Here is a 13662-nt window from a genome sequence, read left to right as displayed (position 1 = left end):
GCACATGCCCACCAAAGCATTGGAAATGCTGCTCACAGCTGCAGCATAGGCATTACCCTACTCTACTTGGAATCAAAGCAGTGTTTCAACAAGACAGAAAACAGCCTCAGTCTGCTGCCTGCCTTCTCCCAAGCCCTTCTAATAGTTACCTGTACCATCATATCAGAAACTTCTCCAAACAAATAAATGAAGTCTTAAACAAAGAACTCATTCATCTTTAAATTAAAATAATCATGTAATCCTTCAACCCACCAAGTTATCTTTCATCTCTCCTTTTTTTTTTCTTAAATTTATCTTACTAGCTTCAGCAAGTGGCTGTAATAAAGTGTCACATTAAGGTATTCATATTCATTAGTGTTCAGGTCTTTGTTCTTTTAATAGTGTTGGAAAGAATCTACAAAGAGGCTGTATTAGGCGGCTGTCCAATCTGGGTGTTTGATCTCTTTCTGACTTCAAAAGTCAGAAGAGGAAAAAAACCCACATTGAGAATGGTTCTTTTGAATGTCAGATAGGGAGTATAAGATTTCTGAGCCTGCCAAGTGTTAATTGGTGTCTGCCCTGACCATGGTACAAATAAGATTCAGAGTCACTCAATGCACCGTCATGAAGGGCTATTGACAGACCGAGCAGGATACTGGAAGGCAGGAAAAAGCACAACTGCTATGGTAGCAGCTCACAGAGGATTTTTTCAGAGATCACTTTCCACAAATCATGTTAAATTATGCAGTTTGGGTCTCAGCCACGCGACTGGGTATAACAGACCTTTCTGAGGGAACAATCGGCCTGGCTGCTGAAATTCCAGAGCTGCCTGTAACACTGCATAAAAACAAACCTACCCGCCAGCATTAATCTCTGCTTCTAGCAAAGGTAATGAAGTTCCCCAGTACTACCATACCCTGCCTGAACAACACATCCCAGTGCAAAAACTCCTGTCACGGTACAACAAAATGTTGATTTGATGCAATGAAACATCAGAAAGGAAAATAAAAACCTGCTGCTGAGTTCCTGATGAAACCCAACTGATTAATATTACAGTTGTCAGCAAGCTGGTTTGGCAGACCTAAACACTCTTTTCATTTTGGGAGATCTTAATGGGGAAAGAAAACAGCCAACAGAACAAGAAAGAGGGAAAAATCTTCTGTGCTAATTATTCTTTCTGATGTTTGTGGACATGTTTCTGCAATTCTGATTAAATCTAAACTTGGGTTAGATGGGGAGGTAACTTTAAGCTTCATCTCCTGAGAAATCAGCCGTGAGTGCTGAGTGACAACCACTTTGCTACTTAGCCATGACAGTCTGACTTATCCTAATGCAAATTGGCAACAGTTTCTTCTGTGCCTCATAGAGGAAAACCGAAGAGAATTCAGATAGGGGAATTACCATCATTAGCAATCAATTTTTCTCATAACAGCCACAGTGGATTTAGGATTTCAGAGGCCTCCCTCTGACTCAGGGACCCCCCTTCCATGAGCTGGGAGTCTGAAGCTGGAGGCAGTGCTGCACTTAGGGAAGCTGCTGCTCACTGCTGTTGTTAGGCACAGATTCTGCTGAAGGGCAGGCTGGCTCCTGCAGGGGAGAACAGGCTACCCACTCTCGTTTTGCTTAAAAGCCAGTAGGAAAAACAGCTAAGGCCCTGAAGATGGGTTATTAGGCAAATACATCCTCTACTTTCCCAAACCTCGTGCTGCTTTACCTGGGAGCCTGTATTGTACCACATCCTCTCATGCCAAGTTGGCAGGGTGGTGCATACACATGTGAGTGGAATATAGTCTGGCAAACTAAATATTAAAACATGTGTGAAAGGTGCCCCTCAGAATAAGTGATTTTTTTTTTCTTTAAAAGCAAAACAAAAGATAGCAGGCTGGTATTAATATGTTCCCACAGCTATGTGTCCTCTGCATGCCAGATATAGTTGTGATTTTTCAAAGGGAAGAAAAAACTGAAACCAAACCGCCTGCAGCTCTGCCCAGCAAGGCACCACAGCCCAAAGCCATTAATCAGGTCCCAATCAATCTTGCCTATGAGCAGCAGTCAGTCAGCTTTCCATTAGCACGCATTCATCACGCCCTGCTGTAAGTCACTGCACCATTAGCCACCCATCAGGCCCTACTGAGGATGTCCCAGCACCAGACCCTGCTGCTGTTGCTCACCTCAGCCACTGGGATCCCTTCAGGGGGACGGCACTGGAGCAGGACCTCTTGCTCCAGGGACACTTCTTTCCCTAAGGGCTCCTGCTCAAAAGTTTTCCGGAGATCTGAGAAGGGAGAAGAAAATAAAATAATTAACACTATTATCAGCCAGTCATTTATAATATATTTGATTACCATGCTGGATAAATGCAAGAGACAAAGAAAACAGTAGTTCTACTCCCTGAAAAATAAAGCATTAACAAAAGTCTGGGTCATGTTTTCACTTCATTCCAACATTAAGCAAAGATTTCATTGTGGGTTTAATACTTATATTGTGATACAGCATGAGAACCCAGTGAGAAACCAAGGCTTCCTGTGGAAGGTTATGTCCAGACACAGAACAAAAAATGAAAAAAGTCCCTTTTTCAGATAATTTTTGTTTGATAAACTATACCAGTGAAGTACTAAAGAAAGTTATGGAAAACTAAATAAATCTTTAACACTACAGCATATAAACTGAGTTGCCTTAAACTCATAGCTGAAAGTGCTCATGCTGTGATTTAATGTACTTGTAGCTCATAAGCATTAACTTTATAGCTTTAGCTAATTTGTCTACACCTTATCATTATCCCTGTAGCACTAAGTTATTATTATTATTATTAATAATACTATAGTAATAATAATGATAATTATAAAAAGACACTTCAAGGAGTTGAACCATGTTTGGATCCCTCCATAGCACCACAGAAATGTGGCAGACTGACAGGGCATTGAATGTACCTCCAAAGACCAGACCAATTCATTTTACTGGACAGATGCAAAGTCTGGCTTTTTTGTACTTTTCTGTAACATCTTTGCACTGATGGTAAAATAGACGTAAGAAGTTCCCGCCTTATCACTATCCCCATGTTGCTGCCATGGACTGCCACCCTCCCCTCTGTGCCAGGAAGGACGTGGCTTGGGAGAGCTGAGCATTCAGCCCCAGTAGCTACTGGGGATATTTCTCCCTGCTGCCAGTTCCTTCTGCAAATGGATGTGAAGCCATGCTCAAAGTCACATCAAAGAGCTGGCCTGACTTCAAAAACTTTACAACTCAGTTATTTTTGTTTTACTTCTTGTTCTAAAGTCAAACTATTTCCGTACATCAGCTCAAAGTGAGGTTGCACAAATATTTGTGTCATATTGGCAACAAGACAAAGTCATATGGGAACAATTTTAAAGCCAGATATTTCATATTTTGAAGCAATAACCTATGACTGGGCTGGAAAACAGATTACTGAATTGAACCAGTTTACAAATAAACCATGCAAAGAGTTATTTTTTTTTTTCCTAGATTACCTCCAAGACCTGATTAAGAGCTGACACAAGGAACTGCATCAGCGCAACCAAAAGGCAAAACCTGGGGCTGGCAAATGCAGAGATGGAAAAGGAGATGGGGTGGCTGCCACCAAAATCAACTCCTCTGATACCCTGAAACTTTAAATAGCATGAGACCTCTCTTATCTTATATTGGTAAAACATGGTTGTTCAGCTACCTGGAATTCAGTATCAGTTCAATGATACCATGAGAAAGCCCTGTCATAGCTGGAGATGCTCACTTTAACTTGATCCAGCGGCAAACTTTTGACATCCAAGCATTTCCCCAGTGAAACTGAGGCATGTCACTCCTTCCTCTGCAGCACAGGCATGAGAGAAGCAGCCCCACACTTGCTTTCCCACCAGCAGCATTCTTGCTCCCTCTGGCACACAGGGCAGGGATACTGAGAGCCCCTCTGATGGGACAAGATTTATGGCCACAGTTTAAGGCACCAAAGATAAGATTTGGACACCCTACTGCACCAATGTAAGAAATTGCTGCCTCAAGCTCTCTGCTTGATTGGAATTACCTCCTGTCAAAAGGAAGCTCATGCCCATGTCACAGCTACACCTCACTACAAATCACATCCACCATTCCAACCTCAGCTCTTGCTGAAGGGGGCAAGAGCTACCCTGCAATACCAGATAACTTAGGGCAAAGAGGAGGAGCAAAAATCTGGACATGAATGTTTTTCAGGATGACATGCCAAGTTTTGCCAGGCTGTGCCTGTCAGCATCCCTTTCACTCGAGTTATTCCAAGCCAGTGAGGCTCATTCATGGGACAGCAATCACAGCAAGTCTCTGATGTGTCTACAGAGTTCCCAACATTGCCAGCACCAGCACCTTCATCCCACCCTCTCTGACAGGCTACCCAGTGGACATTTGAGTTCTATGGCTCCATTTGAGTAAATCTGAAACCCTCCCAAGGTGCCCATGGGTGGGAGTCATTCCAAGGACAAAATGCTGAGTTTTGGCTTGCTGCAGTTCTGCATGTTAAACGTGGAAATGAGCAGCTCTTTCAGGAGCTGGTAGGTTTCTTGGGAAGTTACATTCTTTGGACCCAGGCTCCTCATCCATCCTGTGGGCTTGATTGGTATTCTGGGCACAAATAATATCAGGATAATGCAGTTTGCTTCAAATTAGCAAACAGCTAGGGCTATATTGCTAGCAGTACCCATAAGATCATATTATTGCTAGTTCCACAGACATCTTCAGAAGAAAAGGATTACTTCTATATCAGGTACACCTTAGTGCATTTAGCAGGTACACACACAAGCACAGGGCAATTATTGTGCTCTAATATCATGGTTGAGGGAAAATGAGAAAGTTACTGTAATAGTAATAGAAGCATATAAGCACAATATTAAATAGCATATTAATAATAGCTTTCAGGTGTTCAGGCTGAAGACAGTAGAGGGAGATTAGATAATAATCTGAATATTTTTCTCGACATGTTGATTTACTATCCTACCTACCTACCTGAAATATTTAACAGAGCATTGCCTCACGTGCACAATAATCACCTCTCCCACAAAGCACTTGCCTTTAGAAAAATCCCCAAGTTTTAGTGCATGCAAAAGTAAATAGCATTAATGTAGAAATGTGATAGCATTAATGTAGAAATGTGTAATAAGAGTAAAAAAATCCTCCTTTAATATCTTTGTCACCAACAGCTGGAATTGCTGGGTATGAACAGCCCCTTTTCCCAGGGAACAGTTGCAGTGGTGCTGCTGCAGGTGAGATGAACTCTCTGGGTCCCCTGCTCTCCTGGCTGCCCCACCCACAGGGCCTTGCTGTGGGAGGATGCTCTAATGGCACTGTTGGGTTCAAGCATTTCAATGATCCACAAACTAAAAATACACTAAGTAGAGCCTTTGACATAATAGGCAGTAATGTTCTCAAAGGAGCCATTAGATACTATTGAGTAAATTATACTAATTTGGCAGGGGTAAAGGTACATAATTGTGTATTTACAAGACTGGGAGCTCTTATATCCTGTTGGCTCCCTCCCACGTGTTCACAGCTTTATCCCATCACCTCCCACAGCAGCCATGTCACCTACAAATGGCTCCAGATGGCAACTGTTCAAGGCACTTACGGTTAGTTGACCTAACCAGGCATAAGGTTGTGACACACGATGTCTTTAACTGATGATGAAGCAAAGGACCTGGACAAACATCTTCCTCATCTGTTGTATCTATCATGAAACACCCTGCTTGGACAGCACTGAGTTTGGAAATGACTGCTTTTTCTCTATGGCCCTTGCAATGATTTCTGTGGGTAACAATGACATCCTTCTAATTCTCCAACCTTCAGCTTCCTTTGCCATTTAACAATTATAGTCATCACAGAAACTGTCAGCTGGGAGTGGGTGAGCTTGCTAATGTACTGAGGGACTTTGGATTTTTCCCAAGCAGAGTATTTTCAATAACACTTTTCCATTTCTCAAAGTGTCATCTAAGTAACAATTGCTTGTGAGCGGGGACAGAAGGGATTCATTTTCCCAGGGAATGGTAAGAGACTAATAAAATACATCCCAAAGAAGCTTTAATAATCTTCAAAAAATATACCTGGAAAAGCAAATCAATAAAACATTTGATGCATTCTGGATCAAGACCTCTCTGTTATGAAAATCTCAGGTGGGCAGCAGCCCTGTTACTGAGATGCTGAGAGAGCACTTTACCTTCCATTGGGGGGACAAGAGAGAAAGGCAGCTGTACTTTCTTTCCATTATTAGTCTGGTAATGTAGAATAACCCTACATTGCTGGTGTTAGCAATACCTTCCTCCCCTTCTGCAGGTAATATTCCCCATAGTGGAATGATCTGAAGTGGACAGTGATGCTGAAGGGCCCATCCTGTCTTTCACCAGCTCTCTGACTGCCAGGCTCAGGTAACAGCCTGCACCCCCACCAGGGGCTTTACCCCACCTCTACCTTCCCTTCAAGGCTGTGTTCATAAAAGAAACCAAAGGCAGCAATTAAAATTCTGGTCTGCCACCTTGAGCCAGACTATTTTCCTTACTAAGGCACAGTCCTAGTGGATTCAGAGGGGGCTCTTGTGCCATATATTGCAGCATGTTTACAGCATACTTATGGTGAGACTTCTCCCCAGGACTCTTGAAATGCTCTGCACAGCCCTCTCTGATAAGGAAATAAGGCTGCAAAAGAGCTTCATGGAAATAAGGGAATTTTCATAAGGATAAAACTGAAGTAAAGTAACAGGAAACCACTCTCAGTGTACACCATGTTAACTTTACTTCTGAATTGCTATGCTTTTTGGACAAAGGGGCATTAGATCTAATTTTTGATGCACTGCTAAATTGCTTTATTATGTGTTTAACACATTTTTATCTTACAAAACACTCAGAAGTTGGATTTTTGCCTGCAAAAGGTAATAGATTACACAGAAGTCATTTCTCCCTTCCTTTTCTACCTGTCAGCTTCTAAGAAAGAACGAAGAACAACCCTATTATTTTTTTTTAATCAAATATATTTTATCTCTTTGTTGTTTTGGGTTTTTTACTGTGATGTGTGGGTGGGTAAAACTATAAGGATATCTTTTATCATTTCTGAGAAATGTGATAAGAGGCAGACCAGGCACTTCAATGTGGTGCTAATGCAAGGGTGACTAATGAATGAGCATGAAAAACGGACATTTGTCAGCCAGGAATTAGATGCAAACCAGACAAACAGAACAAGGCAGCATTACTGTCAGGGAAAGATGGATTTCTGCCCTTGGTAGACCTTTTAGACTCTGTTCTTCTAGTAACTCTAACGCCAACCTTCCTCCTGTTTACTGAACAGGATCAGAACAAACAATCTAAAATATGAGCAAGATTTAAGAGCACAAAAAGAAAAAAAGACACATTTTTTTCTATACAACTGTCATATTAAATATGAATATTGAGAAAAATATGTTCAGTGTGTGTTTTCAGAGAAACAAGGATTTAAGCATGTGAAAAGACCTCCAAAAAAGTATGCATTTCCGTACAAAAGTTAACCTCCTTTATACAGGTAAGTATATACAGATGTCCACATAAAACAAAACACATCAAAAGCAAAAAAACCCAATAAAAACACTAGAGAAAAAGTGAATATGGCTTGGTAAAATTCTAGCTGTTATGAGAGGACCAATATGTGATATATAACCAAGATTTCAAGTCTACCTTCTTCCCCTGAGAGTGTTCTAAAGAAGCAAGGTTCAATTCTATTTTAATTTTACCTGGTCTAATAAGAACATCCAAAGAGAAAAATAATTGTGGGAAAAGACTGGTAAAAGGTCACTGATGCTCTATAAAGTGAAAGAGAATCCACATGCTTGTGAAAACTCTTCTCAGTGCATTTATTCCCAAACTTGGATGACTGACTCTTAGTTCCAGAAACATGACTAATATTGTAAAACGGGTCTCTTCCATCACTTTCCACAATGTGGATAGAGTTGAGAGACACCTTTTTGCTTCAAAAAAAAAAAGTCTAATAAATACTGAATTGCAACTCTAAATGTAAGGAACCCTGCCCTGTCAGGCATAGTTTGGCCTTGCTTTAATGTTCACAGCTGAGTCTGTGACCTTTGCAAGGGGATCAATCTCACCAGTGGGTAAGCAATGGAAAGGTTAGGTACAAAAACCTCTTCTGTTTCCATTTTGTTCTAGTGTGGTTCCAGCTCTGTTATTAATTAGATCAAACCAGACTTCCAGTGAGACAATCACAGGAGTGTCATCAGGGGATCCCCCTGCAACCTCTATCAATGGCTTTTCTAAGTGTGGTGTCTTGCCCTGCAGAGTCCCCTGCGGTACCAGCTGCAGGTTGGGCATTGATCAAAGCCTCCTGCCCTCCTCCAGAGCACTGCTGCTCATGGAATGGGATTGCAGCTGGGCTGGGCTGGGCTCTCAGCTGGCCCACGCTTCAGCAGCTGGAGCTGAAGACTGAGGAAATAAGTCAATACCTTAAAACTCTGTCTTAATCCTCAATACACAACTCTGTGCTACTCTCTCCTTTTCTGGAGGGGCTGTTTCACTTCTGGCCAGTCCTAAAGACAAATGTTACAACACCATGAGGCTGACACAGCCACCTTTTCAGTCTGGAGAGGAACATCATGGGTGGTAGAACTTCCACCTTTCCAAAGATGCTTGGCAGTTTGTCGCTTTGGCTGAGCTTGTCTGTAGCCCTCTGGTGGCCCCAATAGCCAGGAAGCAGCATGAGCTTCCAGGGCCAAACAGCTGAGGGGGACTGCAGCAGCTTCTTGGAAGTGCACACCTTGTTTTGGGACGCAGGCTGCTCTATCCACTGACCTGGGCTACAGAAGGAGGAGAGGAACACCTCTTCACTGCCAGGATACCATCTGCAAGACACTCTGCATGAGCCCAGGACCTTCTCTCCTCTTTTATTTCCTTTGTATTTTCAGCCTGAACAAATGGGAGGTGCAGACTGGCCAGCCCTCATTCTGTCAATGGCATCTTCAGCCAGCTGGGGTAACACCATACCCCAATGAGTCTAGAGACTCACTGGTTACAGATCTGCAAGAAAATAATTTCTTTCCCCTCCCCTCTTTAGCTCCAAGCTAATTCAGCCAGGTGCTCGTAAGACTAAACCATCTTTTGCAACCCAGCTTCCTTGTGGGCTGTACTTATAATGAAGAATGACCCACTCAACGTATTTTGTTTTGAAACAACTGTAAAAAATACAAGTAAACAAACTTTGTCAAGAATCCACTGAGCAGATGGGTTCCCAGGTGTACATTGATCACACTGTTCTCCTCCTCTTCTATTTTTACTTGATAGCTCAATATTTTGTGGTAAGCTTGACCTTAAAACCAACTTATAAACTTCCTTCTATTTTATTTTATTTGGTGATTGAAGATGGACTCCCGAGTTCTTGTTTTTCAAATAAATCTAAATGTAATGTTTAAATGACCTGACCTCAACAGGTAACTTTTTACATGACAGATGTGTTAAAGGTACTAAAGACAGACATTAGAAACACCAGGTGTACATTACAATTCACATGTAGAATTGAATTTGCAAGACACTGAAACACTAAAACTGAAAACTCTTTATGTAACTGGTGTTTTGTTGTTGCTCTTCTGATGCACTAACATAACTCACACAGCTGTCTGGTGACTACTAAAATACAAGCAAAAATTTATTAACTTCCTGGCTGGATCTATCAACACTAAGGCCATATCAGACCATACTGAAAGATGATAATTTATTAGGCATGACAGTGTAGGTAGGATATTCTCAAAGCTCCTAAAGAGGGATTAAATTACTGTTAATTCAGTAAAGAAGTTTCCTTTTGTTTTTTAAGCAATGCAAACACCAGGTTCACCCTAATTTATAGAGTTGGCTCTTCCATACAGTGCAACGTAATTTCTATTTGCAACTGCACTCTTAAATTAGGGAGTGGTCATGCCTGTTAACTTGGGAAGTGGTACAGAAGAGTGCTTGTGCTTTTCAGGAGCACAAGGAGAGAGGTCGGTAGGACTGAATAAGCTAAATGCACAGTTAACCTCTCTGCTGCCCTTTCTGTAATCTGCTGCTCTTCAGTAATCTCAGCTCAAGACCACATGCCTCAGTCATCCCTTTATTAACTCCAGGCAGCGGATATTGATTAGTAGCAACTTAAATGGCACACGAGGAAGGAAGGAATTAAGGTCCTATCTCTGCTAACTCTCACACACACTTGCCAAAGTACACAAACCACACTTTAATGTTCTTTTTTAATACTGGACATCCTGGATGTACCTTCCTATTAACATTTTCAGTTGCTGACCTTCCTAGCTCCCTTGTGCTTATCTCAACATCCACCAAACTTTGTTCCCATTGTAAAGGGCTCTAATGCTCCAGTGGCTGCAGTGTGTCCTCACAGCTCGGCTTGGATCAGGTAGGAGAAGGGAGGGAAGAAAGGCACTGCAGCCATGAGCCATGGAGCATGGGCCCCAGCACTACAAGGTGAGATAAACAAGTATCACTAAAGAATATGTGATTGTTTTTCATATCTGCTCCTTTGCATAACTGCAAAGCCCTTGTAAGCAGAGATAAACCATCAGATGAACCAATCTAATTTTCTGTACTGCATTTATCTTATCAGTATACAGTATCTGACATGCATATATTAACTGCATGCCTTTGAAAAAAATGTCTGGGAGAATAAAGGCTTTCAGATAAGTACACGGGAAACTAGTACAGAATTAAAAAAAAAAAAAAAAGATTAACAAGCACAGTTCCTTACTACATCAGGGCTTTTAAAAATCTTTTTTCTTGTGCTTTTTTTTTTTTAAATTCTGATTTTACGATAGTGAATAAAGGAAAAGAATAAACTATTCACATCCATTACACCAAAAAAGATAATAGAAGAAATAGAAAAATTAGAAAAAAGGTAATAGAAATTATAGAAAAAGCTTCTCTTTTCTCATAGATGTTCAACAAATCCAAAACCTGGGAGCAGATAAAGGGCTTAAATTTTTACTATATTTTCTCAAGGAGAGCATGGGTTAACATCATGAAGTCAGTGAAGCTACAGCAATACCAAAGTGGTGCAAATGAAAAGTGAGTTTGCTCTATGCACAGGGGCTCAAAGCAATTTGTCTTAGCTACCCCTTTATTATCTGATCTAAAAATTAGGTCAAATCCTGCAGCTATTGTTTAGTCTTTATCAGATGTATGTTCCAGTGGGTTTAACTCTGCTTTTGGTTACACAGGCTCAGATCTCATTCATTGTTTTAACATGAATTTTGCCCCGTTCTGTTTTATCTGCTCAATGGCATCAGCTCTGTTACAGAAAATTCATATAAAGCTTTATATTCAGCTGCATTTTTCACAGCCAAAGGTAAAGCTGTCCAAAATCCCTCCTTTCTCCCTCCCTCCACAACAGGAAAAATTTTTAATTGAGCAGGAAAACTGCATCAAAACATATTAATGACTTCTAAGGCTCCTCATAGGATTTGCCTAGAATAAATCAGAAATGTGCAAATAAATAGGAAATGTGTTTTAGCACTTTCTAGGCAAATATCTTAGAAAATTTATTGCATCTTTCCAGCTCCACCAGGATACATACATTAGGTATCACTACTTTTTTGGCTTCTGATATATCTAAAATGGCAAAGTGAAAATTAATCCCAACAAATCTGCTGGTTTAAGAGGATGAAATGCTCAGCTCTGCTCTAATGGGGAGACTGATGCCCCAAGACAATGAGTTCTGTGAAACAGGAAAGTCATGCCTTTGCAGAAACAGCCTGCACAGAAGGGAGTCATTTCCCAGCACAGGCATGATCCAGGAGTGCAACAGTGATTTGCAGTTAAATGCCCTGAACACTTAAGGAAGCTGGAATGTTGTCTTTAAACTCAGGCTTTTTTCCTGTCTGTATTGCCAGCATGGGCAACCTTTGAACACCAGCAGCATCTTCAGTCCATATTTATAGATAATTCCTTTCCTGAATAACTGAAGCTCTTGGTCAAAGCAACGTTGCAATTGATTTTCACAGAGAACTTTCATTGACCAGGTTGTTATGTACTTTCTGACACATGCCTGACCCTGTATTAAACAAACACAAGCTGCTTTTCCAGGATGCACATTTTTCACACTTTCAAATTACTTTTCAGTTAATTCTATTACACGCTCAGTGAACAGTGATGCTGGGTGCTATTTTTCTGTTTGTTTGTTTTAATGGAGTGCAGCTCCAGCCCTTGAGAGGACACAATAATTCCAGAATCAGACGTAAGGGCTTAAGGGAGAAAAAACAAAAAGTGGATAAGGAGAAAAGGAGAGTTAAATGAACAGAGAGAGGGAGAAAGGGGGAGAGAAAGGGAAGAGGGAGATGGGGGGAGGGGAAGAGAGAGAAAGAAAGAGGAGAGAAGCTTTTCCTAATGTGCTAGATATGGCTAGTTATGCTACAATTGCACCTGTCAAGATAAAATCACCAGTTCAGGTATTAAGATAAATAATTCCACTTAAGCAGTTTACATGCTCCATTGGCCCCTCACCTCTCCCAAAGGTGTCAGTGCTCACTCCTGTGCCAATTAAAAGGGAAGACTGCACTGGTGACAAATAAGCAGCTATGGCTACAGACTGATGTGGAGAGATGGACTCTTCTGTCCCTCTTAAGGTTTGGACATCCTTGATTTCCTGGATAAATAAATACTGTATAGAACCTACATTGTATCCCAGCCTCATGGCACACTGTGTAACCATCAGAATACTTAACCAGCTGCACTGAAAGTTAGGACACAATTTTTTTTTATTGCCAGTGCAGATTCAGTCCTAAGTAGTCAAAGTTGTGAATACAGATGAGTGTTGGTGTAACTGAGGTTAAAGCAGTGATCTTGCAGACCAAATGTCATCAGAAAGTAAGGCATATTCCCCACATCATCTTCCTGAGTTCCCAAAAAGTAGGTTGGAGTTACCTGACAAATTTATAGAAATCTGTGCATGGAGAATTTTCCAGAGAATGTGCTTTTGTTGCCGTTTTAAAATCCACAGATTGAAGGACTCATACTTCAACCCTTAATCCCAGGGACTCTAAGTGACTTGCCTGTGTCACAGCTGTCCAAGAACCCCAAATTCAGGGACAAGAGGTTAAAAAAACGTCAGTAAAATACAAAGCCACATTTGAGTTACAGGCGTCTAAAATTCCCTGGTGTTTATTTAATTAGACTTTTCTGGGAGGAAAAAAAAAAAAAAAAAGCCACTGAGACTCTGGAAAAATCACTGAACTGATTGTTCCCCTCTTTCCAAAATATAGTAAGTAAAATAAGCAAACTCTGTATTATAATCACCTTCAATAGAAATGTGGACACTTGGGAATGTCAGTTGATATAAAATAACTTGCATTGACACATAATACATAATGATTATGTGTTACATAGGAATTAGGTGCACAGGTATGCCAGGACACAAAAGTTACTTAAATATCAAGTAAAATACACTTAAGCATACATAAAATACTTCCAAACTGTGTTAATTTAATGGACATCTGTCAGGGGCTACCTGGCAGGACATGAGAATCTACTGAATGAGTTAACTGCAGAGTCATAATCTAAAAAACCTGTTCAAACATTGCTAAGCCTCTCTGAAGTGCTGACTGCTTGGAAAAAAAAAAGGATTGAAACCACTCTCTTTTGTTTCATTACAAAAAATGGAAAATCCTCAAAGTTTTCAAAAGCTTCCTGCCATGAGAAA

The 13662-nt window shown here is 40.9% G+C and overlaps 1 protein-coding gene across 1 annotated transcript in view; it reads right to left on the bottom strand.

Moving 5' to 3' along the window:
- Positions 1-13662, bottom strand: part of UNC5C (unc-5 netrin receptor C) — a 244952-nt gene that overhangs the window by 55244 nt on the left and 176046 nt on the right. Inside the window, exon 4 of the mRNA XM_054291801.1 lies at positions 2151-2254. Coding sequence (XP_054147776.1) covers positions 2151-2254 — 104 coding nt within the window. The remainder of the gene's footprint in view (positions 1-2150; positions 2255-13662) is intronic.

The sequence above is a fragment of the Melozone crissalis genome, unplaced genomic scaffold (genome assembly GCF_028551555.1).
Source record: "Melozone crissalis strain CALT ecotype California unplaced genomic scaffold, PUWL_Pcris_2 ptg000006l_1, whole genome shotgun sequence".
Classification (NCBI taxonomy): Eukaryota; Metazoa; Chordata; class Aves; order Passeriformes; family Passerellidae; genus Melozone; species Melozone crissalis.
This window is presented reverse-complemented; position numbering and strand designations above follow the sequence as displayed.